This window comes from Xenopus laevis, chromosome 7L (genome assembly GCF_017654675.1).
Source record: "Xenopus laevis strain J_2021 chromosome 7L, Xenopus_laevis_v10.1, whole genome shotgun sequence".
Taxonomy (NCBI): Eukaryota; Metazoa; Chordata; class Amphibia; order Anura; family Pipidae; genus Xenopus; species Xenopus laevis.
In genome coordinates, this window is record NC_054383.1 from 41,701,081 (window position 1) to 41,727,016 (window position 25,936).

General features: G+C 39.2%; 1 protein-coding gene across 9 annotated transcripts in view; it reads left to right on the forward strand.

The window, feature by feature from the left end:
- The window catches only part of gbf1.L (golgi brefeldin A resistant guanine nucleotide exchange factor 1 L homeolog), a 170,055-nt gene that overhangs the window by 45,881 nt on the left and 98,238 nt on the right, over positions 1 to 25,936 (forward strand). For all 9 annotated transcript variants that reach the window (XM_041568839.1, XM_041568838.1, XM_041568841.1 and 6 more), the window contains one exon: positions 21,616 to 21,747. In XM_041568839.1, the coding sequence (XP_041424773.1) occupies positions 21,616 to 21,747 (132 nt within the window). The remainder of the gene's footprint in view (positions 1 to 21,615; positions 21,748 to 25,936) is intronic.

The following is a 25,936-nucleotide window of genomic DNA, read 5'->3' on the forward strand; positions in this document are numbered from 1 at the left end:
CAACTTGTGGCCGCTTGAATTCCAACTCGCCTTTTCAGGTTGTTCCTTCTCTCAAGTGTGAGTCACTGAGCCATAATTAACTCTTGCCCCTAACGATAATTGAATTCCATAGCTCTGCTTTAGGATCCTTTTGCTTCTTATATAACCTTCACTTCCCCTCCCTTTTTGTTGAATGAGAAATCAGAGAAGCAACCTTATGTTGCTGTCTTGTTTTACTTGCTGCTTTTGATCTTCAGATACAGTAATTAGACTGGATGGGAATGTCTACTTGACATTTGTGCTTTACTTTTTTTTAGCTTTACGTTATTTAAAAAACTCATCTCTCATGGACTTTTCAGCTAAGATACATTTCCTGTTTGTATCATTATAGTTGCTTGCTTGGTAAAGGTCTATATATTAAGATTTAGAGGCCCATTTATCAAAATCATGTGTGGTTTTTTTTTATATAAAATTCAAATATACTCACAATTCTACTGGGAGGTTATTTAAGACAAAATTAGAATGGATAATATTCGATCGAATGGTTCCGACCCAAAAATTCTAATCGTATTTGATTCATACGAATGTAATTTTTCTCCTGAAAAAAAAAAAATTTTTTGTCAGGAAGGCTATTAACATCTCCAAATGGCTCAATGGACCTCTGCCATTGACTTGTACGTGAACTGGGCAGGTTTTAGGTGGTGAATATTCGAGTTAGGACTGTTTCCATGGTCGAGCTGTGATTTATCTCACATTTGAATTTATATTCGAGTAGGGAGATTCAAATTCAAATGTGGGAATTTTTAATCTGGAAAATTGGAATTAGAATTAGAATTGACTATTCGACCCTTGATAAACATGCCCCTTTTAAAGGAGAATGAAAGCTACCAAGGCAGTTTACTGCCAATAGATTAGCCACAACAGTGCAAGCTAGATCACCATTTTTATTCTTTAGAATACTTTTATATACCAGAGTATATTGGCTGGCTTGCTGTGACATCACTTCCTGCCTGAGTTTCTGCCTGCTTGCTCATAACTCTGAGCTCAGATTACAGCAGTGAGGGGAGGAGGGAGAGGAGCAAACTGAGCATGCCCAAGCTGAAAACAGGAAGTTTGATACAGAAGTCCATTTGTACACAACAGAAGGAAAGAAATATGGTGTTTTTTTTGTTTTGTTTTTGACAGAGAACTCTGAGCAGCGTTACTTTGAGGGTTTATTAGTGTATTCATATAAACCTATCTGATAAAGCTTACTTAGTTTTAACCTTTTCTTCTCCTTTAATATATATGAGACCTGTTATGTCTGTGCCTAAAACATGGTGTGTAAAAAAGAAAAATCCCCCTTTTCCAGGACCCGATTACAAGTAACTGATCTTGTGGGGAAGAAAGTCTTTTCCTTCAGTTCAACGTACAGCTGTATATTTAGGGCTCGTACTGACGAGCGGTTGAAGCTGCGCTCCCCTGCGTTCCGTTTTTCAGTGTTCAGCCGCAGGGGAGAGCTGGAATAGACGCATTTAGCTTTTTTTTTCAATGGGGCTGTACTCACACAGGCGCGTGTAGGCGCCGAACGCAGGTTGAGACGCAACATGCTGCATTTTTCCTGCATTCGGCGCCTACACGCGCCTGTGTGAGTACAGCCCCATTGGAAAAAACGTAACGCAGGGGAGCGCAGCTACAACCGCTCGTCAGTAAGAACCCTTACTTATTTCTTTAAACCATAATCCCAGCCACCCACAGAGAGTTTTTGAGTCACACTAAGCCATATGAAACTTTTTAACCACTTCATATAGAAAACAAGTATTTTACTCTGCTGCGCTAGGGGCGAATAAAGGCAGGAAAGATGGACTTTGGGCAATGTACTGGAAAGGGGGAAAAAACCCAAATAAATTGAATTAACTGGGGGTGCCTAATATTGGCACCCCATTAAATTCAATTTATCTTGTCACATAAATTGTATTTGATTTTTTGGCATCATTGGGTCCTCTTTTCATTTGTGTAAAAGTTAATCATATGTTCAGAGTAACGCGTCATTTGTGTGAAGGAACATAGCAGGTGAAGAAGCAAGCAGGAAGAATGCTTATTTTATTTCTGTATTGCATAGCTTTGGAGGACAGTGCTGAAGAATGGTGTGAAATTCAGTCAGAGCTAAAGCATATGTTGTAATTTTTCCAGGCACACTTGCTTCCAGCTGTGGACTATTTGAGTTTCATTAAATAGGAACATTTATCTAAATGAGAAGGGAATATATATATAAAATATGTATACTTTTTTGCATTTATGTTATTTATGGTACACTGTTAATTTACTTTAAAAACATTTATATTTTTTCTAGTGTTAATCTTATTATACAGTTAATGCAATAGCAACATCTCTCCTGTGTGTTAGCTTTGATCAGTCAAAAATAAGTAAAGCGAATCCATAAACCTCCATATGAAATAAAAGGCACTAAGTTTATCCAGGAGCAATAGCATCCAGTAAAATGTTTGCTTTTGAACAGATGACCAGTAAATGCTACCTCCTGATTGGTTGTTATTAGTTATTGCTCCTGGGCAAACTTAGAGCCTTTTATTACATAATTATTAGCAACATCTTTGGTTACTAAGGGTAACTGCACAGTCCTTGTATACCCAAGCACAAGTTTATAAATAAGCGCCAACTATGAAAAGAAAGAGGAATACCATAGGTTGTGGGTTGGCCCACACAACACTCCTGTATATGTTGTAAATCTACTATTTTTGTCTGACAAATTTAGTATGCGTTACGTGTTTTGGATGTTTAAGGTGCTTGTGTTAAATATGTGGGTTCACAACATTTACAGATACACACTAGGATCTATTTAAAAAACAAAACTGTTTTATAGTAAACCTAAGCCATAGTGATGCAATTATGGAATGACCCTTACCTGGAAAATCCTAGACATACCTCCCATATAGAAAAAAGGAAATAGAAAAAGGGACAAGAAGATTTGCCTTGAGGAGCATGGCAATTTTTCATCATACCCATTTTTGTGGCCACACCCATAATTACCATGTTCATTTTACCAAGTTTGGCAGGTTATGAAAGTTTGAACACATTTCTGTGGTTTTTGTGTTATTACAGTTTTGCTAATGAAGGTGAGTTGCCTTTTAAGCTGCAAGTCTGTTTTCCCCAAGAGACCTGCTTATCTTAAATTGTTACAAAAGTATCTATTCTGGGCTCTCTGCCAAAAGCCAATTAAGTTAGAAACTTTGTATCTTTTTATGGCTGTTCAGTGCAGGAGATCAAAGAGAAAGTCAGGACATTTCAGTAATAAACCCGGAAACGAGGGTTGAGCTGTCAAAATCGGGACTGTCCAACGAAAAACTGGACCGTTGGGAGGTATGCCCTAGGTCCCAAGCTTTCCGCATAATTCATCCCATAGCTTGTTTGCATACATTTTACTAACAAAATGGTAAAACCATAAAAAAATGAAGACCAACTGCAAATTGTCTCAGACTACCACTTTCATGGAGAGGAGCAGAGTGGAAATGTTCAGTAGTAAGTTATTTGGGTTACTGTCAGACAGTGGAAATTTGTGTGCTCTTGCTAGTGCAGAGCTCTCACTGTGCAGTATCACCAAGAAAGGTCACCACTACATCTATTGTCTGTGTTCTGACTTGAGAACACTGCAAAGGTTTTGTGCTAAAAAAATAGGTGTTGCATGGAAGGATGGACTATAGCTTTCCAGCACCAATAAGCTGGTATGCATTCTCTGTCCAGAGAAATTGGACAACACACTACCCATTTGGCTGCAGCAAAAACTGTTTATAACCTGCAGTGACTTTTCAGCAGGTGTAGTGTAGAATGTGAGGGATCTTTTTTTGTGTGAGGTTCCTCATATCAGTGAAGGATATAGTGAATAAAGTACCCCCTCTTGTAAAATATAAGGATTTTATACAGGTCATGGAACTCTTGCATATGCTTTACACACACACACACACACACACACACACACACTCTCACACACTCTCACACACTCTCACACACTCTCACACACTCTCACACACTCTCACACACTCTCACACACTCTCACACACACACTCTCACACACTCTCTCACACACTCTCACACACTCTCACACACACTCTCACACACTCTCACACACTCTCACACACTCTCACACACTCTCACACACTCTCACACACACACACACACACACTCTCACACACTCTCACACACTCTCTCACACTCTCACACACACACACTCTCTCACACTCTCACACACACACACTCTCTCACACTCTCACACACAGACACACACACACTCTCACACACACACACACACACTCTCACACACACACACACTCTCACACACACTCTCACACACACACACACACACACACACACACACACACACACACACACGATCCTCTGTACTCAACCCATTATCAATATATTTAAGCTGGCCGACTACGTCAAAGTCATCCCCTATATGGCCAGTCCTACACTCAACGTTCATCTGATTCATTGTGAATTCAATCGCTTCATTATACATTTTACAAGGCGACTAAGTAACCAAGTTCTGGGAGTTTTACTCTGAAAGCAGCGAGTAATTTGCAGGTAAAACTCAGTCCCTTTTTAAAATGTATAATGAAGCAATAGAAGTGTGTGTGTGTTGAACAAACCAGCTGCACTCCAAGGACTTCACTTTGAAAAATAAAGGTGAAGTTTTATTCTCAACGTTTCGGCTCCTTAACTGAAGACGGCCCCAGTTAAGGAGCCGAAACGTTGAAAATAAAACTTCACCTTTATTTTTCAAAATGAAGTCCTTGGAGTGCGTCTTGTTTGTTCTCTGCATACTAATGTGTTGACCAGCACCCAGGCAGCTGTGGATTGTTAAGAGTGCACCAGCTAAGCATATTGAATATATATACAGTGGTGTGAAAAACTATTTGCCCCCTTCCTGATTTCTTATTCTTTTGCATGTTTGTCACACTTAAATGTTTCTGCTCATCAAAAACCGTTAACTATTAGTCAAAGATAACATAATTGAACACAAAATGCAGTTTTTAAATGAAGGTTTACGTTATTAAGGGAGAAAAAAACTCCAAATCTACATGGGCCTGTGTGAAAAAGTGATTGCCCCCCTTGTTAAAAAATAACTTAACTGTGGTTTATCACACCTGAGTTCAATTTCAAAGGTTATAAAGCCATTTCTAAAGCTTTGGGACTCCAGCAAACCACAGTGAGAGCCATTATCCACAAATGGCAAAAACATAGAACAGTGGTGAACCTTCCCAGGAGTGGCCGGCCGACCAAAATTACCCCAAGAGCGCAGAGACAACTCACCCGAGAGGCCACAAAAGACCCCAGGACAACATCTAAAGAACTGCAGGCCTCACTTGCCTCAATTAAGGTCAGTGTTCACGACTCCACCATAAGAAAGAGACTGGGCAAAAACGGCCTGCATGGCAGATTTCCAAGGCGCAAACCACTTTTAAGCAAAAAGAACATTAAGGCTCGTCTCAATTTTGCTAAAAACATCTCAATGATTGCCAAGACTTTTGGGAAAATACCTTGTGGACCGACGAGACAAAAGTTGAACTTTTTGGAAGGTGCGCATCCCGTTACATCTGGCGTAAAAGTAACACAGCATTTCAGAAAAAGAACATCATACCAACAGTAAAATATGGTGGTGGTAGTGTGATGGTCTGGGGTTGTTTTGCTGCTTCAGGACCTGGAAGACTTGCTGTGATAGATGGAACCATGAATTCGACTGTCTACCAAAAAATCCTGAAGGAGAATGTCTGGCCATCTGTTCGTCAACTCAAGCTGAAGCGATCTTGGGTGCTGCAGCAGGACAATGACCCAAAACACACCAGCAAATCCACCTCTGAATGGATGAAGAAAAACAAAATGAAGACTTTGGAGTGGCCTAGTCAAAGTCCTGACCTGAATCCTATTGAGATGTTGTGGCATGACCTTAAAAAGGCGGTTCATGCTAGAAAACCCTCAAATAAAGCTGAATTACAACAATTCTGCAAAGATGAGTGGGCCAAAATTCCTCCAGAGCGCTGTAAAAGACTCGTTGCAAGTTATCGCAAACGCTTGATTGCAGTTATTGCTGCTAAGGGTGGTCCAACCAGTTATTAGGTTCAGGGGGCAATTACTTTTTCACACAGGTTTGGATTTCTTTTCTCCCTAAATAATAAAAACCCTCATTTAAAAACTGCATTTTGTGTTTACTTGTGTTATCTTTGACTAATAGTTAAATGTGTTTGATGATCAGAAACATTTTGTGTGACACATGCAAAAGAATAAGAAATCAGGAAGGGGGCAAATAGTTTTTCACACCAGTGTGTGTGTGTGTGTGTGTGTGTGTGTGTGTGTGTGTGTATATATATATATATATATATATATATATATATATATATATATATATATATATATATATATATATATATTTGTGTGTATATATATATATATATATATGTAAATATGTATATATAGACTTCAGAGAGTACTACATTGTCCGTTCTAAGGTTGCTAATTAAAGCACTGTATATATTGTCTTATGTGTGTTTGGTAATTTCATATTTATGCATATATATCTTTTTACAGAAATGCTCACTGCTAGAAGTGAGATCAGCATTATAACATTCTGAAGATAAGGGCAGAAGTTAAAATCTTTTTCACCTCATCACCTTTTGTCACATATGCAGCCTTGACGGAAAGTTCCAACGAGTAATGAGTTCTATGCTGTTAAGTATCATACTACAATATTATGACAACAAGACTACACTGGTATGCTGTACTTATTCTGCACATGTTGGTCTGTAAGGATAGTCGCATATCAATGTTGCTTGGAATTCTGCAGTGAATTACTGCATAATGACAGGCTTGCGGGCTCCGTGCAGCAGACTCTTAAAGGGGCAAAAAAATTTGTTTCATGAAAAGTAATAGGTTTATGACATATTGGTTTATCAAATATGTACATTATTTCTTTTTAAGGGAAGCAAACTTAAAGAGATGATATTTTTATTTTATAAAAGTGTTAAAGAAGGTAAAAAATATGCTCTGTGCATTTCTTTGAAGCAAAGAGATTGACTGGTATGATTTCTTGTTCATATGATTCTATTGGCAGAAGGGTTTATATGATGCAGACATGTTTGATTGGTGTTACTCTGGTGATGTTGTTGGATGGTATAATCATCAGTCAATAAAGTTTATGAGTTTTGAAGATGCATTTCTGGCCATAAATGTCACAGTAAAAATTGCCATAATAACCGCCATAAAACAAGACTATTTTATAGCATAAATATTCGCAAAAACATAATTTTTTGCCAGAAAATTCGCTACTCGCTAAAATTACCGCCAACGTAAGCTCGTTCCTTAATGTAGTTACCGCAAGTGATCGCAATGACTTCTGAGGGCATCGCTGTTTAGTAAACTTAGTCGCTGCGAATATTCTGGCGTAAAAATATTTTCAGCAATAACATGCGGAAACTTAAAGTCAGATTTACCGCACTTTAGTAAACGGACCCCTATATTTGTTAAACAGAGATGTGTCATGCTACTGTTAAAGAAATTGTAACACGTTAACTTTTTCTTTTTCATTTGTGTTTTACCATTCTTAGGCGTACCAGCTATATGCCTACCATACTGAAAACATTTAAAGGTTGTTCACCTTTGAGTTAACATTTAGTATTATGTAGAGAGTGATATTATGATAAAATTTGCAATTGGTTTTTTAAATTGTTTTACTATTTAGCTTTTTATTCAGTAGCTCTTCAGTTTGCACTTTCAGCAATGTGGCTGCTAGGATCCAAATTACCATAGCAACCATGCACCAAGAGACTGAAATATAAATAGTAGATGATCTGAATAGAAAGAAGACTAATCAAAAGTAGTAATAACAATACATTTGAAACCTTACAGAGCATTTGTTTTGCTCTTCGCCCATTTGAAAGATGGAAAGAGTCAGAAGAAAAAGGGCCAATTTAAAAACTATAAAAAATAAATAATGAAGACAAATTGAAAAGTTGCTTAGAATTGACCATCCTATAACATACTAAAAGTTAACTTGAAGGTGAACCACCCCTTTAATTGCTCATTTCAAATGATGGCTACGGCAAGCTACGGTTTTAGGCTACTGCTAATGCATATTAAAGGACAACAAATGTGTTCAGATATGATGGGCTAAGCTTTCCTAATTTGTAAATCTGTTTTTACAATTAGGTGCTATTGACATACAAGTCAGAAGGATTTTCCAAAACATGGAGCATCTGCCAGGTGAAGGGCACATTTAAAGGGCATTATCTTTGTGCCTCAGTGGGGCTTGTTTACTAACCCATTGCAGTGTTGCCCTGGTGCAGAAAACCATAGCAATCAGAGATTTGTGACAAAATATGTGCATAATTTATTTCATTTTGTTTTTATCATAACTTTTATTTCAGCATCCATAGAAAAAAGGTACAGTTGCTTAAAGGAGAAAGTCTTTTTCCATTTGCGGGTGCCAGATGTTAGGCACTCCCAAGTGATTGTATTTATTTACCTGAAACCCACGGGCCGATGCTCCTATCAGCAGAAAACTACACTGGCCCAGGGTTCTTTCAGCGAGCACCACGGATCAATCCTATTCCGGCTTCGTCTCTCTTCAAATTTCCCAGGGCAGACTTGTGCGCAGTACACGAAATAGCCGACTTTTTAGTTAACGTTCGGCTTTTCGCTCTACTGCACATGCACAGCTGCAAGAAGAAAGAAGAAGCCTGAAGACGATCGATCCGTGGTGCTGACTGGAATAAACCCGGGCCGGTGCAGTTTTCTGCTGATAGGAGCACCGGCCCGGGGTTTCAGGTAAGTAAATACAATCACTTTGGAGTGCCTAACATTTGGCACCCCCAAGTAGAAGAAGACTTTCCTTCTCGGGCACCCAAATATAGTAGGGAAAAAAAACCAAAGCCGAACATCGTGTTTCCTGTGAGAAATAATCACAATGCACTTTAGGATGGATGGAATTCAGTTCCAACAGAATATAGTGGCTTCTGTGAAAAGAATGTAGCCTAAAATGAAATGGATTGCTCTGGAGAACAGGTGCTGGTTTTGCACATATCTCTGCAAGCATTTTAATAACTAAACTATTCACATATACAGCCTATATACAGGAGCAGTTTAGATTTGGATTGTTGTGGTAGTGTTGAAATATTACCATGCTTCGTTGCTAAATATTTGTGCATTCAACTTTTTAGCATTTTCTTTGCATTGTACAAAAAGCTGTATCTCTGTTAATTTGGCCATGTACAAAAAGCTGTATCTCTGTAAATTTGGCCATCTGCACATGTGATTAAATTAATTTTACAGTCATGTGTTTCCAGTGTTCAGATAATCATCTTCATCATTTATATATAGAGCTTGAGCAAGTTACTCTTCACAATAATTTATGAACTAGCAGGGGTCTTTTAACTAACAAGGTTTAAAAAGTATCAAAATAGGTTCAAAGGGCCGTGCGTACTAGCATTAGTTTACAATATAAAGGGTGAGATAACTAGGAACAGGGATTGTGTGTTGCTGCCATTAGATGGTCATCCTTTGGACTTCATTTTTATATTGGTGTTTTAATTACTTGCTTTCTGTCTATACTCTTCCAAGCATGAAATATGAACTACCTTCTGGTGATCAGGAGCATTGTCCCTGTTAACCAATAAATTAATTGAATTCAGGCTTAGAAGTTTTTAGACTTGCACATGAGCGTTTCTGCCTGTGTTCCTCTGTGGTGGAACGCACGAAGGGACGCTACGAATGGACGCAATGAAAGAAAGCAGCCCCATCTTTCAAATGGTTTTGTACTCAACGAGGCGCAGGCAAGCACCTAACACAAGTTGCATTCCAACTGCATTCGGTGCTTCCCTGCTGCTTCATGAGTGCAACAAAGGTGCTGCATTTCTTCCTGCATTACTCTGTTGTGTAAGAGCCCTGAAGCTTGTCAAATATGTCCAGATTTTACATACACAGGTTATTAAGGTCAGTGTTTGATTAGAGTTTAAGGTTCAAGTTTGCATGTTGACCCAAAAAATTGGGAACAATTTTTAATAAAAATAAACTGGCCTGATTCAAAGAATTTGAAGGGTTCATCATTGGTGTGGAACTGCACAGTCATATGCTTCTGGTTAGTGACGTAATTAGACAAAAATTGACCCTACAGGACAAATAGCATTCATAAGCAGCTGATTGTCCTGGTAGTTAAGTTTGTAGATGTTTGAGCTCTGAGTGGCCAGCATTATTTTTTATGTTCTATTGTATTTCCCTTGAGGACCTCTCTTATTTATATACCTGTCTCTCTTTCAAAGAACTGCCAGATCGCTGGGCTGATTTATCTAATGAATTATAAAATTGATTTAGCTAAAATTTTCATGTAATCTGTGGTCATATATAACAGTATTAAGAAGTGCTTTAATTTAGGAATTGCTTATCTTTATTATTGTATGCCATTCTCATGTCTTTTAGACAAATACAAGAGGTCCTTTGCACTTAACCTATTATCAATATATTAAGGACATTGAAACATTGTGTGCCTTAGGGCAGGGGCACACGGGCAGATTCAGGGAGATTTAGTCGCCTGGCGACTAATCGCCTCTTCTGCGGGGCGACAATCTCCCCGAACTGCCTTCCCCCTGCTATAATGAGAAAACACCAGCACCGATGCACTCGCGGCGCTTCGATTTCCGGAGTCGCCCGAAGTTTTCTTGTGAGGCAACCTCAAAATTGAAGTGCCGTAAGTGCATTGGCTTTGGAGTTTTCTCATTATAGCAGGGGGAAGGCAGTTTGGGGAGCTTGTCGCCCCGCAGAAGAGTTGATTAGTCAACAGGCGACTAAATCTCCCCGAGTCTGCCAGCCCTTAAGGTACTAAAAATGCCTTATCCTTTAAACAAAACAGGGATTGTTTTAAGCTGACCAACTATGTCAAAGTCGTCCCTGGTATGGCCAATCCTTCACTGAACATTCATCTGATTCATTAAGAATTCAATTGCTTCAATATACGATATACAAAAATTCTACCTTGTGTGAAAAAAATTCCCTTCAGTCATTATTTGTATTTTAGTGGGGAGACAGAAATATTTGCACAATAGACAATGCTCATATATTCCCTTTATTTAGGTGGACCTGTCTCACAGTGTCTGGTTTTCTCAGCCTGTTTATAGTAAAGAGTATTCATAGCTGATAGCTCTCAGGACATACATCTTATTTTGTACATGCACAATCCTTAAAATTACAGCCTTAACATTATTTCTGTTGGATACATGTCAGTGCTACATTTGGTATGAATATTTTGATCTGCCTGCTTACGGTAACTGGATACTGTTTTTACAAATATGTTATAGTTCTGGTGCAAGTCTTTAAAATACAGTGCTTTATTAGTATAGCACCTAATAGCATTATAAAAATAAATTAATTAAATTTTATTGTACATTATCTGCATTTATATATAATTTGTTTTACAATTCTTCTTGCCTTACATTGATTGAAGTTGCCCATGCATGTATATCTATTTCCATAAATGAATGCTATACAATGGATATTAGTTTATACAATGGATATTCGTTGTTTTATCGATTTGGTCAGGATTGAAAACTTCATCTGCTGGTGCAACATGTCAGCCTGTGGATGCCGCATTGACCCTGCTTTTCACAGCATGTTGACGGTTGTGCTCAAAGAACAAACAAACGAATGGTGACAGACCAGTCAGTCAGATGTATGACCATTTTAAATCATAGATTTAAACTACTGGATTATGTGGTTAGTTTACTGAAAACCTCTTGTGAAGCAAGTTATTTATTTATAGATTCCATTCTTCATAGTTTAGTTGTTACTCCTTTTAATGAAAAGGTCACGAGAATGTGTGCAATCCTGCAGGGACATCGTAGCCTGCTTCCAGTGACATCTCAGTGTGTTAGGAACTTGCGTATATTTATATATTGTTTATTGAGGGATGCAAAATAAGGAACTTGAGATTTAAAGCTTACAATACTAGAGATGGCCCGAATTAAAGTTTCTTGGGGATGCTGTACATGGGATATCGAAAACGCCAGCCATATAAAAATGAATATGGCTAAAATGCAATATTTAACATACTGAACTTATTGCACCAGCTTAAAGTTTCAGCTTCTCAATAGCAGCAATGATCAAGGAGTTCAAACTTGTCACAGGGGGTCACCATCTTGGAAAGTGTCTGCGAAATGCTCAGTGGGCTCTGAGCAGCTGTTTAGAAACTAAGCTTAGGGTTTGTTGCAAATGTACAAGCTGTAAATGAGGTTGGCCTGTAGTATAAGCTGATGCTACAGGGCTGATTATTAAATTCTGGTGCTAGTTGCAGTGGTTTCTGTGCTGCCATGTAGTAATTATCTGTATTAATTACTAATCAGCCTTATATTGTGACATTTAATATTCTATGTCAGTACCTAAGCTCAGTAAGTTACAGCAGCACAGAGCATGTGCAGTGAATCAGTATAAAAGAAGATGGGGAGCTACTGTGGCATCTTCAGAGGCACAGATCTTCCCTCTGAAAGGGCTGTGTTTGCCTTGGGCTGGTACAGAAGCCCACAACATGATGTACAACATCTCTAGCCTACTTCTTTAGTTACACTTTACTTCTTTGGTTTAGCTAAGCTTTAGTTCTCCTTTAAGGCCAAACAAAAAAAAAAAAGCCTTCAAGTAAAGCAAAATAAGTTTTACAAAGTGGTTCAAAGGGTTGGCTCAGTCTACAGACAAGTTGGGTTTAGATTTTGGCGTGAATGCTTATGTGCTGTCTTGGTGCATGCAGGTGATTGTGACTAAAGAGAATTCATCCACACCATTCTACAGTATGCTCCATTAATTAGCCAGTCATTGCAATCAAATATTTAGCTTTGGAGCTTATGTGCTCTCCGCATAAATTCATGCTAGAAGGTTGTCCTAGCTTTGAATTGTACCATGGAGTTCTAGAGGGTAAGTTCTATATTATTCTTGGGTTGTTTAACCTGTAGGCTGGTATATCACTCCATGATATCTTCTTGACTTTAGAGCATTTAGTGTATTAAGTCTTCAGATGCCATTTAAACAGAATTATGCTGCTAGTAGTATTTTACTGTATTGTATTTACTGAAAAAAACACAGCTGCATTCAAATGTATAAATGTCCTGGTACCAATAGCTGCCCTGGCTCCAAACTGTTATGGATGCATAGACTTGTGTGTAAGAATTATATTCAGTACCACATCATATAGTTTGTGAGAATTGAAAAACAGACAACTATAGAAAAATACTTGATCCTTTGTTACAGGCTATCAAGAAATTATATCAACATTTTCTATTCATCGAGAATAATAATAATAATAATAAATACAGCTAGGAAGAATTCCTATTGATTGATACTCTGGATTCAGTGTTTGCCATAAAAGGTTTATCGTGCAGTGTTACTTTTTGTGTGTTGATCTTATTGGTTGCTGGACTACAGCTCCCATCATGCTTCATGCCTTGAAAATATGCCAGAGAATTCTCAGAGGTGTAGTAGTAGTTGGCGCTATTAAAAGATATTTGTCCCATTTAACAATACTATTCTTTATGCAATAAATAAAATCATGATGTGTATGGCAGTTCTTCCAGCAGGCATAAAGGTCAGAGAAATTGTAGTGATGAATCTAACCTTAAAGGTCACTTTCACTAAAAGGGGGAATGAAAACAAGCAAAAGGTCATGGGGTAAACCTAATGGAAGAAGACAGAGAAAGTGTTTGTGTACATTGGGCTGTATTATATGTGTATTTTTTACATTTCATACAGAAAGGTTCTCAGTGCCCTCAGGGAGGAATGGGCTTATTGAAGAATTGCACATAAGAGTGTGTGAGCTGAGAAAAGACCTAAGCAAACAGACCTTGTTTATCTAGGTGAATTAAAGTTTATGTGGTGTGGTCATTTTGTGTTTGTGATTGTCCACTGCCAAAGTAATACATTCAGAACAAAGTCATCAGTCCTGCTGGTAACCAGGGGACAGCATTCAGATTATTTATCTTTTGTAAGCACTTTTATAAATTGATGTGCAGAGAGATGGGTGGGACAGGATAGGTACTACATTTCACACAGAATTCTGAGATTATTAAGCACATTATTCATTTCCTATAAGAGTTTACAATCTAAGGTCCTAATTACATATACATTAGCAAGTACAGGGAAAACATACAAATTATTTGAGAACCCCAAAAGGGGTTGTATATGCGAGCCTCAAAGTATGCAAATCTAAAATGAATTTTAGAAGTTGACTTTTATAAAGTACAGGTTTGGGACCGATTATCCAGAATGCTTCGAATCTGGGGTTTCCTGATTAAGGGGCTTTCTGTAATTTGAAGATCCATATCTCAAGTCTACTGAAAAATTAAATAAGCCCAAAAGGATTGTATTGCCACCAATATGGGTTTATTCAGCATGGTTACTATCAAGTGCAAGGTACTGTTTTATTATTACGGAGGAAAAGGATACCATTTTTTAAAATTAGACTTACTTGCTTATAATAGACTCTATGGGAGATGGCTTCCCCTTAATTCTGAGCTTTCTGGATATCTGGTTTCCAGATTCCATACCTTTGTTCCTTTATCTAGCAAAGACAAGTGATAAATGTGTTTTTTCTTTCTTGGGTTTTGATTTTCAGGGTTCAGTAGAAGGGTAATAAATTATGTGTACGTCTGCTTCTGGGTATATATCATGTTATTCACTTTAATTTATCTTTATGTTAGGTAAGCAATTTTTTTCAGAATTTCAGCCTTACTGTAGTTTTACTTGTGTCGTCCATGATCGTGCCAAGTCACAGCTGTTAATATATGTGGAACCAAACTATACTTTGCCAGCGTATTCACGTTTGGGTATTCATGTATCCAGATATCTGAACAGCTGTACTCATTGTATGTCATCTAAACATGAAATTGCAGCAGCTGAAATTCGAACCAGATCACACTTTTATGTTTTCATAGAATTTTTCATCCACTCAAAGTCTAAGTTCAGCTACAAAGTCAAATAGAAGAGAAGTTGACAGACTGTATTACAGGCCCTCCACAACACTAAAATGAATATTCAGCTGTGCTTTTATAGTGCATTAATAATATATTATTATGTATATAACAATGGAATTCTCCTAAAATGTACAACATTTAGTAATTTGTTTGCATTTCCCATTATTTTTACAACTGAATATCACATGTACAGTATGTACTTTGGCAACCAGAGATGCACCATGTGAAGGATCTGGCCGACTGCACTATTAATACGTTTTAATAGGTAGCGTGTTAACATTGTTTTTAGTGATTCTGACGCTGTTAAACAAATGGCAGAACTGAATTTTTGTCACAATTATATTTTATGGCTGGGCATATTGGTAAAAGTGGTCAAGCTTCATTGTCCTTCACATTGTTAGGTGTGGCGTTTCACTTGTGCACTGTCTGAGGGCTCTGTTTTACGGGTAGGAGGACTTGATAATTCTTTTTTATCTGTTATATCTGAGCCCTGAGGGTGTACCCTTCCTGGCATCGCTCCCATTCCCCAGGCACCAGGATTTACTGTCCTGAATGTTTGGGGCCTGGGTGTTTCCACATATGGAATCTTTTAATAATCTAGATTCCCACATCCCAAATATGCAAACAATCTATTTAAGCATTAATAAACCCCAATAGGATTGTTTTATCACCAATATGGATTCATACAGCTGTTTTATTATTTAAGAGAGAAAAGGAATCCTTTTTAAAATTAGAATTATTTGCATAAAAAAGACTCTGAGAGATGGCCTTCCCGTAATTCTAGTTAGGCTGGCGTGTCTGCTCTAGTAAGCTAAAAAGATATTTTTTCTCTTATTGGCAGAAAAGCACCACTGTATATTACAATTTTTAAACACCATTCTATTTTTACAACCTAGGAAATTTTTGTTAAGCTGCCCTTAGTATATACGTTTCAGTGTCCCTTGAAATCATATTCAGAGTCATAGTTCCCTTTGCAAAATGTGTAGATGCATTTGGTGGAAGCATAGTGGGTTCATCTGTTTTAATATTTGTATAACTATTTCTTTGATTGAGTGTTTTTAGTTGGCTTCACAAAGGTGAGTGATGCATGAAGTTTTTTCCTTCTCTTCCACCCCATCAATGGGACTGATTTAATGGTCATCAATGAAAGTCCTTTTTGGTGACTGGGAAAAAAACACATGACATAGCATAATGATAAATGAAGCTATTTGTACTGTTGTTTTTGCATTAGGCAAAAAGAAAAGGTTGAATGGTTTAGGTACCCTCTGTCAAAAGGTATTTGTAGTTGCTTGAATGCATCTAGGTTTACATTGCATGAAGAAGGTTGGTCTAACTTCTGTAGTGTATCGCAAGAGCTTTGCCCTTAAATATCACTGTGTCCTGTGTAGAGATTTTATTTAAAGGTGCCCGCGCATCTTTTTTTGCCTGTATCAAGTTGTGTTGCATTCAGTGTCATAGAACTTACACGGGGTGAAAAAGTTGCCAACTCAGCAGCTTGTTGTCCCATGTATTACAATTTTCCAACATTCTTCCCATCCATTTAGGGCAGAAAATAAATGCCATGCTTATAGATGCCACTGTTGAATTTTGGAAAAATCACCCTTGGAGCCCAGTGTGAAGGTAGCCTTAGACTTTTTAGACATAGCTTTTACTTTGTAGAGCTCTGGTTCTTAAATAAAGATTATGTACCTCTTAACAGCTGCTGATAATGGTGACACTAGCATATATAAATATGACCTTGAGAAAGGTCCCTGAGAGGACCAAAACATCACGTTGGCTGTACATGCATTTTCAATACACTTGAACCATTTTTTCACAAAATATATCGGTGTTGCTGGTCTTTTTTGTACTATGTAAGCTTTTTTACCTTGCACCCGAGTTTAAAACAGTTTGGCGGAGTGCGGCCCCACAGGAACTTTATAAATATAAAGCTATATATGACTGAATGGACAAAGCTGTATTAAGGGATCACAAAGAAAATACATGTGTACATGTCACAGAGCAATTCTCCCCAATCAGTTGCTTGTGAGTAACATGTTGCTTACTAATCCGTTTGATATTGCTCCCAATGTCCTCAAAGTAGGCTCTTGAGGTGCAAACCACAAGTGGACTGTAGAGAGCTTCTTACTGGCAGTCCTCATGTTTTACAAAAAACAAAAAAACTTTATAGGCCTTGTTTGAAACCCCATTAAAGGAGACCTGTCATCCAATAAATAAATCTAAATACTATTTTATGATGTTAGGATATTACTCAAGCAAAATAAACTTCACTTACACTATATCAATTATTTCAGTGTTGTCTCTTTTTGTCTTGGAATTCACAATCACATTTTGCAGGCAGCCGCCATTTTGTGTACACTTAACATGACCTATAGGTAACTTTTGATGTATATAATATTTTAAAGAGTTGTTTTTTATTGTCGGTATCAATTAAAGGCAAGGTTTGCATCATGCCAAAAATCTTGTTTATGCTCCAGAGTGGAGGACCTGATGCCCATGCCTTGGCTACACAATTAGATATTGGGGAGGGAGGGGAATATGGTGAGTGCGGTGACATCTAGGAAATGCAGACTGGAAAGTACACGTTATTGCCTACCTCGCCTCTATGCCATAGAGGAGGGAAAGGCAATATATGATTGACAACTGAGATCTGTAAACAAGCTTATAACAGGTATTGATGTTTTAATAAAAAAATAATGATTTTTGGGTTTCATGTTTTATTTGGATAGGTCTTTTATTATACAGTTTTTTTTTATGTATGGGTGACAGATACCCTTTTATTCTATTCATGTTTTGTGGCCACCCAACATCTTCTACATAAGTATATAACTGCCAGGTACAAAAGGTTGGATGTTTGATATAGAGCATTTAACAAGAAACAAATTCATGCAGTAGACCATCCCATCTGTTATGAAAATGATGCAGACATGGCTTGTCTGTGCAGGGTACCACTTTTACAAATTCATAGGGAGGATTTTTTTCATTAATGTGATTAAGTTTAGGCCACCGAATTGAGTTACCGTTGTTTAATTAGTTCTATGTGTATTTTTATTGTAAATTGTATTATAACAATTTTTGGAGGATGAAAAAAAAACAAATGGGTAGAATTTTTTTAATCGATTATAATATATGTGCAGTTTTTTGTATTCTGTAAGGTTATGGAATATGCATGTTGACTACATTATAGTTATGTGAATGATTAAGAATCCCTGTAAAGCGTGGCAGAAATGTGTCAACTTTATAAATGTACATGTATGGGACCTGTTATCTGGAATGCTCGGGACCTGGGGTTTTCTGGATAAGTGGTCTTTCCATAATTTGGGTATTCATACCTTAAGTCTACTAGAAAATCATGTACGCATTAAATAAACATAATAATCTTGTTTTGCTTCCAATAAAGGTTAATTAAGATTAATTAAGTTTGGCTGAAGCACAATGCACTGTTTTATTATTACAGAGAAAAAGGAAATTTTTAAAAATGTCGATTATTTGATTAAAATTGAGTCTGTAAGAGACAACCTTTCCGTAATTCGGAGCTTCTAGATAACGGGTTTCCAGATAACAGATCTCATACCTGTACCAATAAATAAATATATTGCTATTTTCAACCTGTTTAAGAGCATATGCACTTTTGTACAGGGTTTACAACTTTACTTGATCTCCCAAAAGCATAGACAAGGCATAAGCATAATTGTCTATATATGCCGTATTGTAAATTGAAATTTCTTGCTATTTTTCTTTTGTAAATTAGTGTTATTTTTGATTGCTAGTCCTGAGTTCTTCTACTTTGTTTTTGTAATTTTGAACTATAGGATTGTTGTTTGAGTAGGGCTTTGGGGGATGGACAGATTCTCAGGGGGTGTGTGTTTTTTTTTTTTTAACTAAATGACCTAATAGTATTATGCACAGTTCTTCCTTTGGTACAGTTAGGGCACCATGATTTAGCTACGTTCTGTTGGTTGCTTAATTAACAGGGTTTATACACAAATATAAAGTTTTATATAATGAAAGAAAATTCTATGTCCTAATTTCTAAGCAACTTTTTTATATTAATTTAAGGAGAAGTAAACCCTAAAAATGAATATGGCTTAAATGCCATATTTTATATATTGAACTTATTGCATCAGCCTAAAGTTTCAGCTTCTCAATAGCAGCAATAATCCAGGACTTCAAACTTGTCACAGGGGGTCACCATCTTGGAAAGTGTCTGTGACACTCACATGCTCAGTGGGCTCCGAGCAGCTGTTGAGAAGCTAAGTTTAGGGATCATCGCAAATTATCAAGTAGAAAATGAAGTTGGCCTGTAATATAAGATGATACTTCAAGGCAAATTCTGATGCTAGTTCTACTGTTTCAGTGCTGCCATGTAGTAATTATCTGTATTAATTACTAATCAGACTTATATTGTGACATTTCTATTCTATGCGTACTGTATATTGTGAGTTGGTCCCTAAGCTCAGGTAAGGGACAGTAGCACAGAGCATGTGCAGTGAATCAGTAGAAAAGAAGAAGGGGAGCTACTGGGTCATCTTTGAAGACACAGATCTTACCTGCTAAAGGGCTGTGGTTGCCTTGGGCTGGTACAGAAGCACAAAACATAATGTACAACATTTCTAGCTACTTCTTTAGTTAAGTTTTAGTTCTCCTTTAAAGGGGATGTTTACCTTCCAAACACTTTTATTAGTTCAGTTGTTTTCAAATTGTGCACCAGAAATACAGACTTTTTTGAAAAGCTTTCCACTTTTTATTTTTACAAAATCTAAGTTTTAAGTTTACTATTCCTGTGTCTGGTGTTTCATTCTAACAGCTCAGTAATTCAGGTGCTGGTTCTGAACTGAACAATTTGCTTCATTAGTTGGTACATTTCTCAGCACCATCTGTTGTATTGTATCCATTCTAACAGCTGCCTTTAATGAAACTCTGCAATTCTGCTCAGCAGGGCCAAAGATTAGAAATGTATCAACTTATGTATCAATTTAGAACAGTTACAGAGTCAACAACCCCCCCCCTCCCAGAGCTGTTAGAAGGTGAACTATCAAAATAATGGCATAGTCAGTTATACTCAAGGCTCTACTCTTTCCCACAATGTCTTGCAAAACATCAGTGATTTTCTTAACAGGTCTGTAATGTTATGGCTTTGTGAGAACCGATTCATTTAGTCAGGACCAGCAGTGTAGAGAATTGTCAGACAGATACTGCTTTCATACACATTTACAAATAATTCTAAAACTATTGACATTTTTCAAATAATTGATACATCAATTACAATTTACTTTAATTTTGACAATATTTATGTTAGGTTGTGAATCTTCTTTCTGTAGCCAAATGAAGGTAGAACTGCAGCAGCACATTCAAATAACTTAAATATCTTTGTAAACCTGTAATTAATTTATAATGAACAGTTGCTTTCTTAATGCAAAATGTTATATTTTTGTTCTTTAATCTGCACTTCTTTGTTTCTTTGTCATTTACAGTACACCAAATACTTCTAGGATATATTCTAGAATCTAAAATCTGTAGTCTTTTTTTCAGCAGTGTTTTATGCTTTATTCAGTTGTGCTAGGAACTGAGTAATCTATTATGTTTTAATGTAAGGGTTTGAAGAACATCCCAATACATCTGGTATTGTGTTACAGAAAAATAAGTGAAAGCATTCAGTATATCTTCATTTGCAAGTTCAATGTAAAGTAATTGTTAGGATACGATCCACTTCAATTAGTTTATTGATTAGTCTACCTTTTTCAGCAGTGACCGATAAGAGGAGTTACTACAGATCATTCTATACAGTAATATTCCACAACCAGACCACCTCTGGCTTTCCCATTGTGATGCTCATTTATTAGACATGAAGGTGGAACAGAAGGAAACTAGATAAAGAAATTGCAATTTTTTCACACCAAAACTTTAAAAAGAAGCATCTGCAATAGTACTTTTATTCACACATTTAAGGTTATCACAAACCCGTTGTTATATAAATAAAAGCACTTATGCAGAAGTTTTTGCTTTGTCCAGTGTCAGTCATCCTGTTAGGGTAAGTCCACACTGGGCGTTTTGGGGACATTTGGTCGCCTGGCGACTAATCGCCTCGTTTTTGCGGAGACCAATCTCCCCAAAAAACGCCGGCGCTAATCACACGTGGTGGTTCGTTTTCCTCGTGAGGCAACTTTGGAAAACGAATCGCTGCGGTTTTTTTTTTTTCCATTCAAGCCGGCGCAGAGTCAGTGAAGGTGTTTGGGGAGATTGGTCGCCGCAAAAATGAGGCGATTAGTCGCCAGGCGACCAAATCTCCCCAAAAAATCATTCTAAGCAACTTTTTCCAATATCCATTAACCATATTCAATGGTTCTCTGTCCTCAATGGTGGTTGTGATGTGTAGCAGAAGTCACTTCTTCTCCAGGTCTGTTGATCTTTGCTGTATTGTTTTACGAGTTAGAACCAGCAGTGCAGGGAATAGAAAGCAGGCAGGCAGCCACTGCTTGCAATTAAAATACATAAACAAGTAACATGCATTTTTAAATCATTTTAATGTGAGTTGCTTAGAATAATATTTTCTTTTACCTGACAAAAGCAGCTTTAAGATGAAAATCCTATTAATGTTTCATTCTTAAAAACTAAATATGTTGTTTGTTTTCCTCTTTTTCTACAGAACTTAAGGAAATTGAGCCCAATCTATTTCTACGTCCTTTCTTGGAAGTTATCCGTTCTGAAGACACTACAGGGCCTATTACTGGACTTGCTCTGACATCTGTCAATAAATTTCTTTCCTATGCACTTATAGGTAGGCAAACTCTTACATTAAATATTTTGTGTTATTTCAGAATTTGAATTTTGCCCTTAATTACCTGAAAAAAAATGTTCATTTGCTTGCTGTAAGGGGCCCGAAGGCGCAGTAATAGTGTAGACCAAAGAGGAGACCAAACCAAGTTCGAGGTACAAGAGGGTTTATCAAAAGAATCGTCAAGGTACAGGCAAATAGATCAGACCAGGCAGCAGACAACAGGAATCGTAATAACAGGCAAGAGTCGGTACACAAGAATCAAAAGCAGTATATCACACCCAGGAACAGACGAACAGGAACCTATAGTTGGGCAAGGACTGGAAGGGGAGAGAGGTTTAAGTAGTCTCTGAGTTTGGCGCCAAAGTTGACGCACTGGCGTCAGACGCTGACGCGCTTGCGTCAGACGCAGACGCCAGCGTCCCCACGCTGACGTCCTGACGCCGGCGCCCATTCTGACGCCGGCGTCCATTCCGTCGCCGGCGGCCAATCCGGGAGCAGGAAGACGATGACACCATGGAGCTGCGCCCATCAGGAACCATGCGGTGAGGCAGGGGGTCGCCATCTTGGACGCCATCTTTGGAAGGTGAGTTAGAATCCATTACAGTACCCCCCTCCTTAGGGGGGGCCTCAGGACCACCGAGACTAGGAGAAGAAGGGAAAAGTCTATGGAACTTACGGACCAAGGCAGGCGCATGGACGTCCGAGTTCCTCACCCAGGAGCACTCCTCCGGACCGAACCCTTTCCACTCAATGAGATACTGAAGAGTACCCCTGGAAAAACGGGAGTCCAAAATCCTCTTGACTTCGAATTCCTGGTGACCATCAACCAGGACAGGAGCTGGGGAAGAAGAAGAAGGACAAGACACAGCAGGCTTAAGTAACGAGACATGAAAGACATTTGGAATCCGCATCTCCGGAGGAAGTTGAAGGCGGACCGCCACAGGGTTGATGACTTCGACGACAGGATAAGGACCGATGAACTTAGGACCAAGTTTGGGAGTGGGAATTTTCAGACGAATATTACGAGTAGAAAGAAAAACTTTGTCACCAGGAGAATATGGAGGGGCAGGAACTCTTCTCTTATCGGCAAACCTCTTCTGAGCCAGGGAACTCTTCTCCAAATTAGTGGCAGTGGCCTCCCAGATAGCCAACATGTGAGCAGCTTGGTCGTTGGCCGCAGGAACGTTGGTAAGAAGAAGATCTTGAGGAAAGGCCAACGGATTCCGACCATAAACACAGAAGAAGGGAGACTTTAGGGAAGAGGAATGCAGCGCATTATTGTGAGCGAACTCAGCCCAAGGAAGAAGATCCGACCAATCGTCCTGGCACAGAGACACATGACAGCGCAGAAACTGCTCCAAAGCCTGGTTGACCCGTTCAGCAGCACCATTGGATTGTGGGTGGTAAGCAGAGGAAAATTGGAGAGAAATATTAAGGGCCTTGCATAGCGACCTCCAGAACTTGGATATAAATTGAGAACCCCGATCAGAAACAATCTCAGCAGGAAAACCATGGAGGCGAAAAATATGTTTAATAAAAAGTTCAGAAAGTTCAGAGGCAGAAGGCAATTTCCGAAGTGGAGTAAAATGGGCCATCTTACTAAATCTGTCGATCACCACCCAGATCACAGTGTGGCCGGAGGATAAGGGCAGATCGACAATGAAATCCATTGCCACATGAGTCCAAGGGCGAGAAGGGATGGGCAACGGCAGGAGAAGACCCTTGGGAGAAGAATGACTAGCTTTAGAGACAGCACAGGTAGCACAGGAAGAAATAAAATCTTTCACGTCCTTTCTCATCGATGGCCACCACACCAAGCGTGACAGGAGTTCAGTGGTCTTCTCAATCCCCGGGTGACCAGCTTGTTTGGAATTGTGAGTTTGAGAAAGGATGGCCTGGCGACACTCAGGTGGAACAAAAGCAACCCCCAAGGGAATGTTATCAGGAGCAGAGGCCTGGGCAGAAAGAAGTTCAGAAGCCAAGGAGGGAAACAAGGCAGCAACAATCTTGGAAGGAGGCACTATAGGTTCGGGATCTTCAGAATAAGAAATCTCGGGAACAAAACTCCTGGACAGCGCATCAGCCTTTCTATTTCTTGAGCCAGGACGAAAGGTGATGATAAAATTAAAACGGGAGAAAAATAAAGACCATCTGGCTTGACGAGGATTTAAACGTTTCAGGGACTGGATAAATTCAAGGTTCTTGTGGTCTGTAAAGATGGTCACAGGAATAGAAGATCCCTCAAGTAGATGCCTCCACTCCTCCAGGGCCAATTTGACCGCGAGCAGTTCACGATTCCCAACGTCATAATTCTGCTCGGGGAGAAGAGAATTTTTTGGAGAAGAATGCACACGGATGTAACTTCCCATCCGAAGAAGACCTTTGAGATAAAACGGCTCCAGCTCCCACATCAGAGGCGTCCACTTCAAGGAAAAAGGGCAGAAGAGGTTCGGGGTGTCTCAGAATTGGAGCAGAAGAAAAGGCCTCTTTCAATGTTTCAAAGGCTTCCACAGCTAGAGGGGGCCAGTGCTGAGGTTTGCCCCCTTTGCGGATAAGAGCAAGAATAGGAGAAATCTTGGAGGAAAAGCCTTTAATGAACTGCCTATAATAATTGGCAAAGCCAATAAACCTTTGAATAGCCTTGACGCTGGTGGGTAGAGGCCAATCAAGAATTGCAGTAACCTTGGCTGGATCCATCTTGAACCCCTGTTGTGAGATTATATACCCAAGGAAAGGGATGGAAGGCACCTCGAAAGAACACTTCTCCAACTTGGCGAAGAGATTATTCTTTCTAAGACGAAGAAGAACTTCCTTCACCTGACAACGGTGTTCCTGAAGATCTTTGGAGAAAATGAGGATATCATCCAGGTAAACGACTACACATTGCCCCAACAAATCTCTGAAAACGTCATTTACAAACTCCTGGAAGACCGCAGGGGCATTACATAGACCAAATGGCATTACAAGGTACTCATAATGCCCGTCACGAGTATTGAAAGCGGTCTTCCATTCATCGCCCTCTCGGATCCGAATGAGGTTGTAGGCGCCCCGAAGATCAAGTTTGGTGAAGAGATTAGCGCCTCTCAACTGATCGAAAAGTTCAGAGATTAAGGGGAGAGGGTAACGGTTTTTGATAGTGATTTTATTCAGCCCTCTATAGTCGATGCAGGGCCGCAGACTGCCATCCTTCTTTTCGACAAAGAAAAAACCTGCTCCAGCAGGAGACGATGAGGGACGAATGAACCCTCTCTGAAGATTCTCCTGAATGTAGGTTTTCATGGCTGCTGTTTCAGAAAGAGACAGAGGATAGGTGCGGCCACGAGGAGGCATGGAACCAGGCAGGAGTTCAACTGGGCAGTCGTAGGGTCGATGGGGAGGAAGAGTCTCAGCGGAGCCCTTATTGAAGACATCCGAAAAGGATTGATATACAACTGGAAGAGAGGGCTTAGAAGACACAGAGGAAACTTTGATAATGGGCACAGCAGGTAAACAGTTCTGTTGGCAATGTGGACTCCAACGGGCAACTTGTGAAGAAGACCAATCAATGACTGGGTTATGGGTGCATAACCATGGAAGACCCAGAACAATAGGAGTAGAAGGGCAATCAATAAGAAGAAAGGACAGTCTCTCCAAATGCAGGGTGCCCACTTTGAGTGAAAGTTCCGAGGTGGACTGTGAAATGATGGCAGAAGACAGAGGACGATCATCAATTGCCAGAGCTCGCAGAGGAATAGCCAGAGGAAGAAGAGGAACAGCATGTCGGCTGGCAAAAGTCTTGTCCATGAAATTCCCGGCAGCACCAGAATCTACGAAGGCTTGAACCGGGATCCTCCGGGAGCCAAACTGGATCTGTGCCGGAAGTAGGAAACGATGACCAGACGGTCGGGGAGAAGGACAAACTCCACCCAGGTAAGTCTCCCCAAACTTACCGAGGTATTGGCGTTTTCCAGGCTTTACAGGACACTCGAGGATGGAGTGAGCTTTGCCCCCGCAGTAGAGACATAATCCCGCCGCCTTTCTCCGGTACTTCTCCTGTTCGGAAAGACGGGCCCGTCCAATCTGCATCGATTCCTCAGCAGATGTAGGAGAGGAAGAAGCAGAAGCCGCAGGAGGTGGAGAGGGCGAGAAGTAAGCAGGATTGTTGAGCAGGGGTCTCTGGAAGCGGGGGGCCAGGATAGGCTGGAAACGA